This window comes from Toxorhynchites rutilus, chromosome 1 (assembly GCF_029784135.1).
Source record: "Toxorhynchites rutilus septentrionalis strain SRP chromosome 1, ASM2978413v1, whole genome shotgun sequence".
NCBI lineage: Eukaryota > Metazoa > Arthropoda > Insecta > Diptera > Culicidae > Toxorhynchites > Toxorhynchites rutilus.
The window spans coordinates 134549593-134567870 of NC_073744.1; the positions used below are offsets into that span (position 1 = coordinate 134549593).

Genomic DNA, 18278 nt, shown 5'->3' on the forward strand with positions numbered 1-18278 from the left:
TAAATCACTAATCTGACCAACTTCTTACGTTGCACATCTAATATTTATCTTGTAAATTGAACATTCCCAAGTATTTTTTCAAAAAACACAGATAAAGGCTTGGTGATTATGCGAAAACTCGATTTTTATGCCCTGCGGCTAAACGTATGTCTCGGGAAAAAACGACGTTTGAATGTTTATATCCACCGATGCCGCCTTGTGTGTGTGATTGTGACGCACGTCCTTTCAATAAAAGTGACTTAAATATACTATCACTACAGCAAATAAGTATACCGATAAAAAGAACATTCCTTGTTATTTGTAAGTGTTTCAAGTTTTTTTTTCAAGTGGGGTTAGCCCCACGAATGTCTATCACTGTAAGACTTGTGTCATTGAAACGCCACACAGTCTGATAAGTGAATTGATCTATTTACGTGTGCTCTACTCTTCTCTCACACACAATATTACTCCATTTTTACACGTGTTTTTACCTATACTACTACAATGGCTTCCTTCTACCTTCACCTTAAATGAAAGCATATGAAAGCTCTTCGTATAGTTTGCCAAATACACGACCCAGACAGAGAAAGATATATTCTCGTTCATGTTCTTCTTTATCCTCTTAGAAAACACTTTCCAACTTCATTTTATGATGAGGTGTAATATTATCACGCTTCAATATAGCAGCGCTGGCAGCTATATGGATAGCGTGGTCGTGTGAAATAGCTTTGCATTCCAGCCGGCCTTGGTTCGTTCCCCATTGACGTCGTATTGACTTTCTTTTTTGGCACAATCCCAAATGAAATGAGAGAAAAAAACAGAAAGAGATGTCTACTCGCATATATACAAACCATTTTTAAGCTTTTAAAACTTTAAAACAGCTCAACAGCACAGCGCCGTGAAATTCGAAGACGCATAGTCAATGGAAGTCGTGCCTACTACGGGCTCCGCAAATCTTTGAGGTCCAACAAACTCCGACCCCGTACGAAGTGTACCATGTACAAATCCCTAATTCGACCGGTTGTTCTCTATGGGCACGAAGCATGGACGATGCTTGAAGAGAACTCACAAGCGCTTGGTGTTTTCGAACGCTGTGTGCTCAGAACAACATACGGTGGTGTACAGGAAAACAGAGTCGCCAAGGCTGGACGAGTGCGAAGGACAGGGCATGTTGCAAGATTGCCGAACAGCAGCCCTGCAAAGATGGTGTTCGCATCGAATCCGGTAGGAACAAGAAGGAGAGGAGCCCAGCGAGCGAGATGGTTGGACCAGGTGGAGCAGGACTTGGCATGAATCGGCGCAGCCGGGAGTTGGAGAACTGCAGTCATGGATCGGGTTTATTGGAGAAGGGTAGTGAATCAGATCTAATCTCAATGGGATGTAGAGTCGTAGTAAATAAAAAATCTACGGGACAGAAAGTATGGAATACTCAAGAGTATTTATACACCGTTACTGTCGAGGCTGTTGTTGAAGATTTTTACGTCTACGATCCTGACAGCGCCTACAATAGTGTCATCGGCTTGGAACTTGAGCTTGGAATCTGCTATCATACTGCGCCAACTGGCGTCCTTGAAGATATTAGCTACCCTATTATTCTGGTCGGATGTCGGTAATACTCTTCTCCAACTCGTCGAAAACATTTGTCGTCAGACGAGTGACGCAGATCCATACCGCTACGGATATTCTTAGACACAGGCAGGCTTTGAGAACGGCTTCGTTGATTCTTTTGGGGTCTGAATCAAACAGACATTATGGATCGTTTCCGTTGGAGGTATGGCTTGCCACAGTTATCGACAAAGACTATAATTGTCCAGTAATACTCCGTCGCATCGTCCGAGAAGGGCGCAAAAATCAATTTGTCACTATGAGTGCTGATTTCACCGAAAACATGTACGCACGCTATTCCAAGCCCCTTTCGCCTGCCTAGGAATCTGTTTGAAGTCTGCCTTGACGAAGGTTTCGTTCGCACCATCGTGTACAGCTTCCGGGATCGCATTTTAACCATTTTGTTTTGTTTATCGTCACGACTTGTAGATACTAACTTCTTATAAATTGACAGTGCGGCTCATTTTTTAGTTCGATGCACGCTTGTAGACGACACTTCTCGCGGTTTTGTGATATCTCTGACGGAGAAGTTGGAATTCAGTGCTGGTCATTCTTTTTGTCTTCGCTGCGGTTACCGGTTCTCGACTCACGTTGCCCGAATTTTGGAGAATTTTGATGCGTTGCTCATCTAGTTTGATAGCTGAATAGCAAATGGTAATATCAAAATACACTTTCGAGTCGACAACTGAACACTATTTTCAAAATGCACGATTTAAAGAAATGCGTCTGGTTTAGGTCGACCAATTTCTGATCGTAGCACCCTCTAGTAGAATTATGAATAATTGAAACCATATTTCAAGGTAGAACAATTAATCCTGATTGGAGTTCCTAAATGAAACGTATTTTGTTGGGAAATACATCGTGTCCAATATATTAACATACAAATTCAGCACACTGAACTTATGAATGTCCAAACGGATAACGTTCCTTTCGAGATTATACAAACTGATTTGTAGCATTATAATTACCAAAGTTTCTGCTCACCGCGAACAGTATAACATCCTCGTAGCAGAACAGAAAGAATGCATGACAAATACGCAAGGCTGTCATAACCCGGTCATCGTCAACGCAGTTATGGTCGGACAAGTAATTCACAATCAGCAAAACTGCAGTATAGTCTATATCGACTAAAGAAAGGCTTATGACTTCATACGTCATGAAAAGGGAAATATTGCAAGGCGACACTTTCAGTTCGCTTTGGTTTTGTCTGGTGACTGAACCCCCTCAGTGAGACGCCCAAGAGAATCGGCATTGTTATAAAATAAGGTATGGCGACGGCGCCCACGAATGAGTAACCCATATCTTTTACATGGATCTCGTCAGCGTCTTTGTATAGATATCCGGGTTGGCGGAGACACAATAGAAGTCTCCGTAGTCTAAACGTCTCAAGGTGTCTGCTTACCCAACGAACGATCGTGGCTTCAATCCCAAGACCTCCATTGATTGATAGGGCTTCTTCGTGGCTAGAGGCGAATAAACTTTGTAGCCTCTTTAATTAAAAAAAACCTCCAACAAGCAGGTATATTTTCATGAAGTTTGACCTAGACAAGTGGCGCTGTGTCTATCTGCTGAAAGAACAACTTACCGAATTCGGAGACTACGAAGTCTACAATAGCGAGTTATAAGAGACATGGCTCGTGGCAAATCTAATAAATGTTTTGGATTCCGACAGTTCAATGAAATTCGCAACAACAAAAAGACATACAAAAGAGAGAGACAAGTTTTTGAGTCGAGCGGACTGTGTCATGAAGACTTTCCTGTATGCAGGGTGTGTGGCTCTTAAACCGAGGAATCACCCAACACGGTCCGTGACACTATGTCGCTTTGACTTATGCGCGATCCAGAAGATAGTAACGCACCAAGTGTGTGTATGCATGGTGGGGCATTTCAATAGAGGATAACAGGCGTTATCGACAACGTTATCATTATAAACTGGTAGCATCATACACAGGGTATATACACGCTATCAACATTTTCACGATTCCTTTGCATACTTTCACTTTTGGAGTTCCCAAGGAAGGTGCTTCTCTGGCTAACAATCAGTAAAAAGGGGATGTCAAAACCCATCTTCCGTTCAGGTTTTGATGTGAACGGGGAGCCGAAAGTTGCCTCCTTCAAGATGTGGTGTTTTGGTCGGACCTGGCCTCCGCCCATTACCCGCAGAAGTCGCTGGAGGAGATGAACCGCTTGAAGATAGATGTTGTTCCGAAGTCCGATAGCCCTCCAAACGACCTCTAGCAACAACTCCAATTTTCGTCGAAGCCGATGTTAAAGTGAATATCATCTACTTTCACTTTTGGAGTAGTCAAACATAACAAAACTGTCCATGAAGAGTTGAGGGGAGATTGAGAAAGCATTTAGAGAGGGCGGAATCAATCGAAGAGGAGAGAGTTTCGGATGTGTTATAAAGAAGAAGCACTGGCGCTTCAATGTGGTATGTTGAAAGTCATTGTACCGAATTACCGGTACCAGTCTGCAACCATCCTGGGAAATTACCGTTTGAAGTCGTACTAGGGTCGCACCTTTCTGACTGACCTCTCGATCCTTTAAAACCGTCCAGATATAATGGTTTACGACAAGAGCGACCGACAAGACACCAACATCGATGTCGCTATGTCACTAAACCGAACACTGGAGAAGACTCACGGTCACAAAGTCACGATGACAGGAAATTTAGTGGAGAATCTGGGAAAAAATATTTCATCAAAATCGGATGGGCCGTTCCGGAGGTAGAACTCCCATTAGTGTGCAAAACTTAGTTTCGAGAAAAACGCGTTTCAAATTTGGATCCGTGCTTTTTCACAAAGACTTAGGGCCACTAATTGGATTGTAACTTTGGAACGAAGCATCGGACAAACCCGGGACGAAAACTACAGTAAAGGGCGAACACGAAATTATTGCGACACATTCAACAGGGCATAACTTTTTTACCATTGGGTAAAAATCAACCAAATTTTGCACACTTTCTCATTGATGTGTAGTGTCTACATGCTGTCAAACTCGAAGTCGTGTTTTTCGATTCAACGAAAATGGAGGTGAACCAACGCGAGTCGAGAGAACAAATTCTTTCCAAACACCTGGAATTTCCTGACCTGTAGCACCGGCAGTTGGAAAAAATGTTGAACATTCACCATTCAACCGTTTCCAAAGTGCGGTTGGAGCGGTTGACGTTGGACCACGGCAAAGGAGCTGGAAGAAAACCGGGACCGAAGAACAAAAAGACGGAGGGAAAGGTGAAGCGGATGATTAAAGCAAATCCCAACGTCTCAAGCCGTGATTTGGCTAAAAAGATCGGCATGTCGCAGAGCTACGTCCAGAATGCAAAGAAGAGAGCTGGACTACATACATACAAGGTACAGAACTTCCCAAACCGCGATGAGCGGCAACAATCGACGGCTAAAACTCGGGCACGGAAGCTCTACGAGAAGATGCTGACAAAATATGGCTGCTGTGTGATGGACGACGAAACGTATATAAAAGCCAATTTTAAGCAAATGCCGCGGTTGGAGTTTTTCACCGGCAAGAGCAAGTTCGATGTGGGCGACAAATTTAAGAAGATGAAAATGTCGAAGTTCGCCTCAAAATATCTCGTTTGGCAGGCCATCTGCTCTTGCGGACTGAGGAGTGAGCCTTCCGTGACAAAGGGCACAGTAAATGGCGAGATCTACAAATCTGAGTGCCTCGAGAAGCGCCTTTTGCCGTTTTTGCAGCAGCAAGACGAAGCTCCGCTATTCTGGCCAGATTTGGCATCATGCCACTATTCTAAAAGTGTCCTGGAGTGGTATGAGGCCAATTCTGTCCATTTTGTTCCAAAGGACATGAACCCGCCAAACTGTCCGGAGCTGCGCCCTGTGGAGCAGTACTAGGTAATAATGAAGCGGGAACTTCGGAAGAGCAAGAAGACAGTCAAAGACGAGAAGGACATGTTAAGAAAATGGAAAAAAAAACTGAGAAACTGGTACCGGATGACACTGTAAAGACTTTGACGGAGGGCATCAAGCGAAAATGCGTTCAATTTTACACTCAAGGCTCCATCGATTAACTTTTCTTTTGATTTTTGAAGTGAATATATGTATAAAACTACCCTAAAATTTTGGTTTGATTCTAAACATTATAAGAAAATTGGTATGACATTTTCGGTGTCGCAATAATTTCGTGTTCGCCCTTTAAAGTAGACATCCCAGAGAACATTTTAGGCCGGAAACATTTTTTTAATTTTTTTTCAAGTTTCCATAGTTCCCCGTTAATGTTTCCATAGTTCCCCCTTAATGTTTTGAACATCGGGAAGGAATTGACCGGCATCCAAAAATCGGTCAACCTTTGCACCTGCGCGATTGTTCGACACTTCCTAAGTCAGGACTAAATAGTACGAGCATGCAGATACGTACATTCCGCAAAGCCTAGTCCTGAATATTGACGTCTAAGTGACCCAATTTCTTTGGATCTGTACGACAGAGCCCCATATCGAAGTCGTGTGCTACGAAGATATGCTCGGGACTCCGAAACCGACTGAGAAAAGTACTTCAGAATGAAGTCGGACATAATCGTGTGATTCTATGCAGATAAAAAACATCAACAAAACATTTGTTTTGATTATACTAATATATACGAAAACAAGTAAAAGTTTTTCGCATTTTTATGGTCCTCACACTAAGCACTCACTGAACAACTTCTAGTTTAGATTATTACCATTTTTTTACTGAAATGCTAGAACGAGGTCAAACGAGTGAGAGTTTGTGACTAAATTGTGTGGATTCTCCTCTAAGTTTTAAAATATACGCTTCGGAATATTTTTTTCAATTTCCGATTGCGATTCCGATTTTTTCTAACACGATTGGAATTGAATTACCAAAAACGATTTAAGAAATCAATAACCCGATCTCAAAATTTTCCCCCTGCCCTTCAATCGATAAGACGTTGATCGTTCGGGAAGTAAGTGAAAAATCAAAAGCGAATTTTAAGATATATATATATATATATTTACTCATTACCATTACTCTATTAGCGAAAATAGAAAAGCGACTGTCATACGTTTGTGAATTTTCAGTTTTGTATTCAAATTCATGAAAGCCATTCGATGGTGGTCGGTCGTTGTTTTTCACAATACGAAAAAATAAACTGCAGCATGAAAGCGTCAATTAATAATCGATATGCCAGCTAAAACTGTACAACGAAATCAGAAGTTGGCAAAAACATATTTCCTATTACCAGTAAAAAGAAAAAAAAACATACGTCATCAACAACTAGCGTGAATTACGGGTTGCATTAGTATGGGTGGGTGAATTGTTTGTTTGTTTGTTTGTTTGTTCAATTGTGGGTTTCTTTTATCTGTTGGTGGTGTTTTGCGGCAAACTTCAGTCATCTGTGCCATTGGAATCGAGCCGCCGCCGATCGACTGATAAATCAAAACTAAATGACAAAATGATGAGGGGTGCGGTGGCTTTTACTTCAAAATGTTTTTTTTAAAGTTTTGTTTGGCTTTGAAATTGGACTCACAAACTGGCGAATGCATTACCGTTTCCTTTCCACTTACCACGCGGCCATTGTCTTCCTACATACGGAGAGTGTGTGTGTTTTGTGAGTTTACAAATATTTGTTTTAATTATTGATTGTTCGAACGGGATGGAGCGAGTTTTTTTTATTTGTTATCAAATTATGAGTTAATTCGTGAAACAAGGATCGGTATGGCTGATTGTTTATATTTCTTCTGTGCAACGGAATAGGCTTTAATGTTGCGGTCTGTTTTTTTTTGCGTTTGGGGTGGAGTTGTTTGTTCAGTTGTCGTGATCGTATTCATTGGGATAACAGCTATAATGCTGATATTTTGCAAAAAATAAATATGCACATGCAGTAATTCCAAGAAAAAAAGATCCACCGAAAAACAAATTGATTTTTAAGACCATCCTAATTCAGAATGATGCTCCATAAGAGCTAAATAAAAGATACGAGTCAAATCATGTTCATGGAATTACTGCATATGGTGAACCCATTATGTGGTACTTGCTGTTTTATTTTCGAAATGTTTTGGGGAATTGGTGGAGAAGTCAATTCAAGGCGGAGCGCACACTGTATGGTCTTTTTTCTGTTATTGCAAGAGGAACCACTCGCTTCTTTCCTACTAAATGCTTCTGCTAGTTGATAGGATACGATTCTTTCATTGTTTTACCGTCTTAACGCTTTTTCTCTAACAAAACGAATTTCAATTGGTTTCAATTTGAGTTGCTAATTGATGTTCATACCGTTTTCCCTGGAGTAGCATGTTCACTGAGAATTTCACCAGCACCAGCGACTATATTTCATCCGAACGAAGTTCAGCGCATCCATTTCCATAATCGTGCGGAGTCTCCCAGAGCTCATGGCAGCAGCATTGCAACACTCCCGACTCTATCGTGCTTCCCTATCCCTTGTTGCATGCAGAATAATAACCAGTACACATTCAACAAGCTCTCGAAAATTTTCCTCAACATTTCCCGTGACACGCTAACCAGGGGGTATCGATGGTGGCATGCACAAGACTGGGATAGCCCCTCTAGGCCCCACATACCTGAATGCTAGCTACGTAACGATAGCTGGCTGCATCATCGCGAGGGAAATGAAAAAAGAAACGCACATCAAACCGAATCGTAACAAGCATTCGGAGGCATCAGCATGCCCATACACACATACACACACAGTCTCACACGTTCATATCACTCAGTCACGGATTATCAGGGAATAAAATTCCATTGTGGGGCGGATGCGGCCATACGGAAAGCAGATCCCGCATGTAGCTCCACACAGCGCCAGGATATCGCTCCTGTTCAGCCAGACCAAACATAGACACAGAAGGAGCATAATTAAAAATGCATTAGGTTTGAATTGGAAACGTGAAATGAACGATGAAGAAAAAAAATCTGCTTGTTGGTACACGTTAATTGGTCGGTGTAGGTCATAAACAATCGAACCCATGGGGCGATCGTAGCGATAGCGATGAGGTAGTTTAGTTGGGATGAAACTCTGTACCGGTTTACATATTCTAAAGATAGATGCGTATTTTGTAGGTTCAACTCGTAAAAATATTCATGTGTATTCCAACTTGAAGAAACGGTTCCTATTGAATTAGAACTCCAAAAACAAAATTATAAAAAAGGAATTAAAATATCAGTCATTGGACATTCATGTAACCGAAAATTGTCAGCAAGGGTGAACAATAGTAATATTTTGTATTGTATTCATGTTCGACCGCACAATCAAATGTAAAAGTGTTCTCTGAACATCTTTTAAATAGATGGAGCCGATCTGGCGTGGAGGTAACATCCATACTTCTCACGTTCAAGATCACGAGTTCAATTCTCACTCCCGACATTCTTCCAAAATGGAAGGTAAAAGTGACGAACCAGCCAGAAGCGTTGAAAGTCACTATAATACAGAAAAAAAAAATCTTTTAAATATTTTATCAAATGAAAGAAATAAAAAAACAGCAGTTGGTCGGTTACGAACCGAGCTCGTTTATATAAATAATTCCACGGGAAATCATATTCATTAACACATTCCGTCAGTTTACTGTCAGTTTTTCATTAGCTGGCACTCCTTCCGTCTTACATGCACACATAAAACTGAACAAATATCGCGACTAGTTTTTCTCTGTAGAAAGCTGACTGACAGGTGACTATTACTGATGCCATTTTTCTAAACGATCATGTGCCGACATATGCATTTGATATGTTACGCGCTAAAGTAGATTTTCTGTTGCATTAAATAGAACACGAGAAGATTTTTATTAGGACTACGTCAAACAGTAATATGTGGGGGTAAAATAAAAATTATTCCTTACACTGAACATTTTAAGAATAATGAATGATTTGGAACGCTTATAACTCGATCATTTCTTAATACATCGCAAAAATGTTTATATAAATTGAGCGGTAACAAACAAACAGGTAGTGGTATTTTGTTCGCTTCTATAAAACTTGGACCCTTTTTTGGGTCAACATAACTTTTACTATAAAGTTATTTTATAATGTTCGATACATATCCGAAATGATAATCAAATTGATTTTTATAAATAATTGTCGGGGAAAGCTTGTGTGAAATTGAGAGTGTTTTTGGGCTTATTGCTGACTATTTTTTTTTATCGATCAATAATTTTCGCACATTGTTTCCGGGTTAACAGTGACGTCAAAGTGCAGCTCATTTTAAGGAGGTAGTACACTTTGGAAACTTGAAAAAAAATGTCCCAATTTTGTCCGATGTTCCGTTCCAAAGTTACAAGCCAATTAGTGGAAGTTCTACCTCCGGAACGGTTCATCCGATTTAGATGAAATAGTTCTCCCAGATTATCCACTAAATTTCCTGTCATCGTACGTAGGTTTTTTTGATATTTTGAAAAATAAAACTATAGTGAAAATTTTTGTCTTTTGTCTTTTGTTTTGAGCCAAAAAATGCGTTCTACAAAAAAATGTTGCCATTTCATCAAAACTCAATATTTTGAAAAAACTCCTACGTACGATGACAGGAAACTAAAAACTTTTAGAACTCCCACCAGTTTATAATGTTTTGGCTGCAAGGGCTCGAAACTGGTTGCGAATATCCAGGGGACAGTCCAGCTGACACCAATTTATTTTTTGTTTGTTAAGTAATATATAGGGGGGTCTTCGTAGCCACTTGGTTACGCGTTCGCTTACTAAGCGATCGATCGTGAGTTCAAACTCAGGGCCCTCAATTGACCATCTTTGTGTTGTTATAGAATAACTACGTCCACGCAACCATCATCAGCTATGGAGATCGATCCACGGTGGAACAAAGATCGATTCATCCATACAACTGCTCTGCTCTGCAAGACACATCGGGCTGCTGTTCTATAAATAACCCAACAATGATCAATATCAACTGTCTCCGCTGTCCGGTCTGCTGAACAATGGAAGAACAGATAGAATACCCTTACGCCGAAATGGCTACTAGAGTGTAATTTACCATAATGTAATGGAACAGAAAACCTAACGCCTAAATGGCTACTACTTCTACTGTGTAATTTACAATTTATAGAAACATAAACATATGTACATGTACACGATAAAAACCCGGCTCTGTTACAGATAAAATGCTAATAAGCCTGATAAATAAATAAATGGGATAAAAAAAAAGTATTATATACCTAATAAAACTGTGATTACAGATTAATCATGGTAATTTATTTTCTCGTTGAAAAAAATCGCGAAAATCACAAACTTTTTATGACGTTCATAGTATATTACCCCCTTAAGGTGGCAACTTGTGAGAAGAAGGTATTTTACTGCGAGTAGAGCTGTGTTCTTCGGTTGGAACAAAACTGAAGGAGAAATTTGATTGGATACTCACAACCGATTTGGTTTGGATAATTATAGAATGATTATGAATGAATTATGTTTTTGGGAACATTGGAGATATAATTTCCAAGAGTTACTGGAAAAATTAATAACTTGAGTGTTTCAGTTCAAAGTTTCTATAATCAAACACTCACTCACTCGCTAAAACATCATTCACAGTCGGCGGACTCGGCGAGGACGTCCAAATTGCCTTCCTCAAGGCCGGGAGATGACACTTTAGGTTTAGTTTTCCAATTGTCAGTTTTCAAGGCTTCAAACCTCTTTAATTCAAACCATGCCATGATCTTCATCATCATTACCAAAACATCCCCGTCGAATGAACGTTTGAGTACAAAGCCTCAGTAAAACAAGTCAAGAAAAAGAAGAAGAAGTCAAAAGGATGTTAGAAAGAATTTAGATATTGCGGGGTCTGGGATGGTTCTTATGATAGGTCAAGACCCCTTCCCATACGGCTATACAAATGAAACGCAAATTTCTGCATTACTCTTGAATAAATATAAACGAAGCATAAATTTATGAATAACACAAGAACTAATTAAGCAAATAGAGCTAAATTTAGCATATGAAGGTTTTAGGGGACAAGAAACGTTTCTGTGGTAAATAGACACTCCTCCCCCCACTCAAAGGGAAGGGGGGATGGGGGGTGTTGTCTGTCATAAAAATGAAACGCAACCATCACAACCAGGGCCATTAAACCTTCCAAAAAAGAGTTTAGGAAATACAGTTCAATGCTTTCTAAAACAATATCCAAAATAATAATAAAACACAAATTGATTTTTTCATAATTTGTTTGCCAGGATCTGATGAGTATGTGAATTTGGCAGTTGTTCTGAGCTTATTGATAGTTGGGGACTTTCCTGATTATTCAATTTTCACCAATTCTTAAATTGTTTCCAGATTGTACGTACAGTAATTTACAATTAGTTCGACATTTAGCTAATTGGACGGACATGTAATGCGACTTATTTAGTTGGACATTTTTGTAAACATAGAGATCCAAATTATGACCCCACATTGAAAGTCGACACTGAACCACTGTCATCGCAAATGTTCAATTACAGGTTAAAATCGCCTCCAATGCGACACTGAGTGGCGCTTCGGCACGTCGCATTGAATATAATTTACTGTACAAAGCTGGATGGGAAGAAATTTTCCAACTGTAAAGCTGTGGCGAGTGGCAACAAATCGCTAAACAGGAAGGTTTAGCCGAACAAGATGGGGATATCGAGTGATAACAAAACAGAGTTTATTGTTTTGTTATCACTTTGAAGATAATTTTGTGATCCTGAAAAGGACCCTTTTTCGCCTGCATGTGAATCCAACGAGCGAACAAATCGTAATGAATGTATTTTTTTGCCATCGCTCCCTTTTAACGCTCATTCGTTCGTCTCGTTGGACTCGCCCCTCTGGCTGAGTCTGCCGATTTGTCTCTATCCTGTGAGTGTGTACCGCTAGAGTATAAAACACGCGGACCCCAAAAAAAAAATCTTATTTTCTTTCAAACCGTAAACCCGTAACGACGGACGTAACAAAGGAGGACAAGTTAAGGGAAAGGCAAAGTCTCACTCGAACCGTGCAGGTATCCAGTTCCCTGTTGGTTGCATTCACTGATTGCTCCGCAAGGGTAACTAGGCCGAACGGATTGGTGCCGGAGCACCAGTATACCTAACAGCGATTATAGAGTTTAAGCCGTCGGAGTGCTCGAGTTGGCTTGCAAAGCTGCTCACGACAATCAGAAAACCCGCATCAAGAACAGAGCAGCTTCGGTTCGGCGCTCATCAAGGCAACAATTAGTTTCAGTGAGTGGCAAAGTGTTTCTCCGACACGTCGCATTAAATGTAATTTACTGAACAACATGTCACAAGCTGGATGGGAAGAAATTTTCCAACCGTGAAAGCTGTGGCGAGTGGCAAACGCAATAGCTGAACAGGAAGGTTTAACCGAACAAGATGGGAATATCGAGTGATAACAAAAACACTACACCAAAGGTTCTTTTCAGAACCATCAACATATTCATAAAGAGTAAACAGTAAACTAATCCATTTTTCAGGTAGATAGGTAGGTTTCACGTAGGAGAAGAAAATAAAATAATATATTTAAAATATATATTTAACAAAAGCTGTCCCCTTTGCATAGTCCTACGTCACTCCGGTTATGTCCCCGACATTACCCACCCGTCTTTTTTGATATTGCTAGGTCAACACACAATGCATCATGTAATGTCATGTGTTAAAAAAATTAAATCTTTATGTAGCTTGCGATGTGTTACACAAGTTGTTGGATGTATTCGATAATATTCTTCCCCGCTGGCAGAGAAAGTATTACTCTGTTAGAATTCCCGAGGAGATTACGCTATCGATTTCCTCAGGGCGTATTTTGTCGACTAACCAAACTGGAAATATGAGGTTTTGAATGGCTCCCCTCTTCTCCCCTTAGAGAGGGGGGAGGAGTGTCCGTTCACTAAAATCTTCACAGTTTAACAGTTACAGTTTTCGCCAATTTATAACGTTCGATTAATAGAAATTCATGCCTGCAACAGAGCCAGTTCGTTCTTGTTTTTGTTTTATAATGCTGGTCTCTTGACTTTAATGCAAACATAAATACTATCTATAAGATAAATCGACCTGTTCAAACCTTTGTAGAGGTATGAGGTGAGTCGTCATCATCATCAACATGCCAAATTTGGCTCCATATGCTTGATTAGTTTTTGAGTTATGCAGAATTGTATGTATTTGTATGACAGCCCACCCTAAGAGAGGAGGGTGGAGTGTCTAACCACCATAGAAACATTTATTGCACCCTAAAACCTCCATATGCTTAATTTGGTTTCATTTGTTTGATTAATTCTCGAGTAATGCAAAAATTTGTGTTTCATTTGTATGACTGCTCCCTAAGAGAGGGGGGAGGAGGGTCTAACTACCATAGAATCATTTATTGCATCCTAATACCTCCACATGCTAAATTTGGTTTCATTTGCTTGATTGATTCTCGAGTAATGCAGAAAATTGTGTTTCATTTGTATGGCCTTCAATTTCAATTTCATCGGAATCGGTCCAGTACTTCGAAAGTTATGAATTTTTGAAAAAAGGCATTTTTTAGGAAAAAAGGGTTGATTTTTTTTTGGGAAAAGTTGATTTTTCGGACCACTCTAAAATGGAAATGGCCACCCTATCGAAAAAATAGAAAAATACGGGTCTAATGTTTTGAGGTGAATAACAAAATTACCACTCTTCACGGAAATCTGAGAGCCACTATATCGGTTTTGCATGGAATGGCTGTTATATGGCAGAACAACGCCTACCGACTCAGCTAGTACTTTTATAATATTTTATCAAATAAAAGAAACTGCATAAAGAGAAACAGCAGTCGGTCGGTTACGAGTCGAGCACGCTCATAGAAATAATTCAACGCGAAATCATATTCATTAACAAGTTAAATCCGTCAGTTTACTGTCAGTTTTGCGTCAGTTAGTATCCTTTTTGTTTTAGAAGCAGACATCAAACCGTACAAATATCGTCGCTGACAACTATAGCGTTCTCAGTAGAAAGCTGGCTGACAGGTGACTGTCACTGATGCTATATTTAAACCAACAAATGCATTTGGAATGTAGGCGCTAATGCAGATTGCTTGTTACACTATATACACTATGGGTGACCAAAGCGTTGTCCGCATTCTATCGGTTGCCCGTATAGCTATTTCTATTTTTCTTTTGTTTAAACTTTGTTTATTTGTTTAGTACAACATTCATATTCTAATGATTAGTTGATAAATACACACAGTGTTGTCAAAAGCACAGATTTAGCTGGAAAGATACAGATTTTTGCGTTTTTCTGAGTGTAAAATTTTTGTTCACTGTTTCACTGTTTTTCACTGTTTTTTTTATGAGGATAGGAGTATAAGAGTTGTTTTTTTTTGACAGCCATACTGTCTTTCTACGCCTAATTGTCCCATGTTTCAAAATCCGCAACTGAGAAAAACGCAACCAAAATTTTGTAGCATATTTGTCTATCAGAAGCTTAAAGCATTTTAATTTAGCAATACACTAGCTTTTTTATAAGCAATAAACTATCAATCAAGCTTGATTACGGATTATAAAATTTCGTGGTGGGTCAGTTATGCCATGAATATCAACATGGGACAATTGAACAACATCATTGAAATACTGGGAACAAATAATTTTTATTGTGTTTTCCCGAAAGATTATGCATGAAAATGTCGTTTTATAAAGAAGTGAGTAATCTGCTACACCTTTGCAGAATATAAATCTCATTGTTATTATGAATTCGCTAATAAGGTGTATACGTGTTCTATTGATTTTTTTTTATTTGTTTGAGATTTAGTTCGTTCTTCCAAACCAGAAATGAGTGCATTAGCCCGGCTGAAAGCGTGAAATAATATTCTTGTACTTGAACCAATTCATTTATTATGGATCTACAAAAAATATATGCCTAGAATACTAACATTGGACAATTGAGCTTGATGTTGTTTTTACAAGCACTGGGAGCAAACAAGGAGTTTTTTGTGTTTTTTCCGAAAGATTATGGATAAAAACATTGCTTTATGAAGAAAAGCGAAAATATTCAAAAAAGTAACATGGCACAACGATTTACATGAAATTTGGAATATCGAAAAAAAAGTTTTCGATGCCAAATAACTTAAAAGTGCATAAAACGTCGAGATCTGGTATCACCACGAAAAAAAATTTTGGACGAAAATCGATCTGCAGGGACCTTAGCCTGAGTGACAATGAATGCCTTTATAGTGAGAACCTTTATAGCATACCTGGTAACTGTCTAAGTTCGTTGGTTTGAGTTCACGGTGGGTAAATAATGGAGACGTCCATTAATGGTGTAACTAATAGGAGTACCGGTAAGTTTATTCGTTTTTTTTTTTTTCAAAAATTAATGCTTTATTTTGCAAAAATGGTTACAAATTCAATATTCAAAGTATTGCCCATCGCTAGTCACAACTTTATCCCATATTTCTGGCGGAAATAATCGGCCGGTTTGTTGGCCAACCAGGAATCGATCCAATTTTTGACTTCATCAAAATTGGAGAAGTGCTGATCAATTGCATGCAATTGCAATTGATGTTGCATCGATCGAAAAAGGTAGTAGTCGGACGGAGCAATGTCTGGAGATGTGGTAATGTGGGATAGAACCTCCGATTTCATCGTTTCCAAGCATGTTTTGACCGGTTTAGCGACATGCGGTCGAGCATTGTCGCATCAGCATCAAATGTCGGTCAGAGGTCCCCCGTAATGGTTTCATTCGGTTTTAGCAGCTCATAGTACACAATACCCAGCTGATCCCACCAAATAGACAGCATTACCTTCTGGCCGTGAATATTCCACGCGGCTGTCGATGTTGACGCAAGGCCGGGGTATCCATACGTTGCCCGACGTTTATGATTGTCGTAATGGACCCACTTTTCTTCGCCAGCAACGATTCGATGCAAAAACCCTTTCATTCATGTCGCTGGAGCAGTTGTTCGCACGTGAAAAAACGGCGTTCGACGTCTCGTGGCTTCAATTCATACGGCACCCAATGTCCTATCTTGGGATCATTCCCATTGCTTTTAAACGATCGGATATGGTTTGCTGATCTACTCCAAGTGTATCTGCAAGTTCTCGTGGGGTTTGTGAAGGATCTTGATCGAGTAAAGCCTCCAATTCTTCATCTTCAAACTGTTCTGGCGGTCCGGAACGTTCTTCGTCTTCCAAGTCAAAATTACCACTTTTAAACCGTGCAAACCACGTCTGACACGTTCGCTCAGTTGGACCATGGTCACCATAAACTTGCACCAAAATGCGATGACTTTCCGCAGCTTTTTTCTTCATATTGAAGTAATGAAGTAACACTCCCCGCAAAAACACTTTCGTTGGTACGAAATTCGACATATTTGAAGTGGCAAAAGCTATGTTGTTTACGCTTCAGCTTTTTGACATATACTGATGCGCAATGACAGTAACTTTCTAACGAATGTCTGGAAATTTGATTCACTTCAATAATCACTGGAATAATCAAGTTACGCCTTCTGTTGTAAAACCGAAGAAACTTATCTTATAATATTGGGTTGGGGAAAAAGAAATGTCGTATATTGTCAATATATGGCAACACTTAAACATATCTTGTGTTGTACTTATCGCAACGGGTCATACTATACGGCTATTTGAAGACGACAATATGTGCTACAAGTGTCGTTTTGACAGTGTTGTGATTGCCCTTTTCAGTCTCAAGTTATAGCGCGTCGAAGATGGAGTCCACCAAGCAAGAAATTCGCCATATTTTACGTTTTTACTACCTGCGAGGTAAAACTGCAACGAAGGCGGTCGAAAAATTCGTGTAGTTTATGGACCCGATACTGTAACGATTCGCACAGCACAGCGTTGGTTTGATCGATTTCGTTCTGGTGTAGTGGCTGTCGAAGCTACACCCCGTACTGGTAGGCCAATCGTCGTGAAAACCGATAAAATCGTTGAAATCATCCAAGTAGACCGGCATGTGAGCACTCGCTCGATTGGCCAGGAACTGGGTATAGACCACAAAACCGTTTGAAACCATTTGCAGAAGATTGGATTCCAAAAAAAGCTGGATGTATGGGTGCCACACGAGTTGACGCAAAAAAACCTTTTAGACCGAATCAACGCCTGCGATGCACTGCTGAAACGGAACGAACTCGACCCATTTTTGAAGAAGATGGTGACTGGTGATGAAAAGTGGATCACTTACGACAACCTAAAGCGAAAAAAGTCGTGGTCGAAGCGCGGTGAGCCGGCCCAAACTATCGCCAAGCCCGGATTGAGGGCCAGGAAGATTTTGCTGTGTGAGATTGGAAGGGAATCATCCACTATGAGCTGCTCAACTATGGCCAGACCCTCAACTCGGTTCTCTACTGTGAGCACCTTGACCGTTTAAAGCAGGCGATTGACCAGAAGCGGCCAGAAATGATCAATATGAATGGTGTTGTTTTCTACCAGGACAACGCTCGGCCTCACACATTTTTGATGACCCGCCAGAAGCTACAGGAGCTCGGATGGGATGTCCTATTGCACCCACCGTATAGTCCGGCTCCAAGTGATTATCATCTCTTCCGGCCCATGCAAAACGCTCTTGATGATACTAAGTTGGCCTCAAAAGAGGCTTGCGAAAACTGGCTGTCTGAGTTTTTTTTGTAAATAAGGAGGCGTGGTTTATAAGGGGGGATAATGAAGTTGCCTTCTAAATGGCAACAAGTTTGCGAACAAAACGCCGCATATTTGGCTTAAATTGGATAATTTTAAGTATGTTAAACAAAGCGTCAAACTTCGATCAGAAATACGACATTTCTTTTTCCCCAACCCTATACTTT

At 40.0% G+C, this 18278-nt stretch overlaps 1 protein-coding gene across 9 annotated transcripts in view; it reads right to left on the bottom strand.

The window, feature by feature from the left end:
* Positions 1-18278, bottom strand: part of LOC129762992 (uncharacterized) — a 464623-nt gene that overhangs the window by 78133 nt on the left and 368212 nt on the right. For 7 of the 9 annotated variants that reach the window (XR_008740772.1, XM_055761656.1, XM_055761658.1 and 4 more), the window contains one exon: positions 7118-7135. The exons of the other annotated variants lie outside the window; for them this stretch is intronic. Coding sequence is in view for 6 of the 7 variants with exons in the window: in XM_055761656.1 (XP_055617631.1) it covers positions 7118-7135 (18 nt within the window). In the remaining variant the exon portion in view is untranslated. The remainder of the gene's footprint in view (positions 1-7117; positions 7136-18278) is intronic. 9 annotated transcript variants of the gene reach the window in all.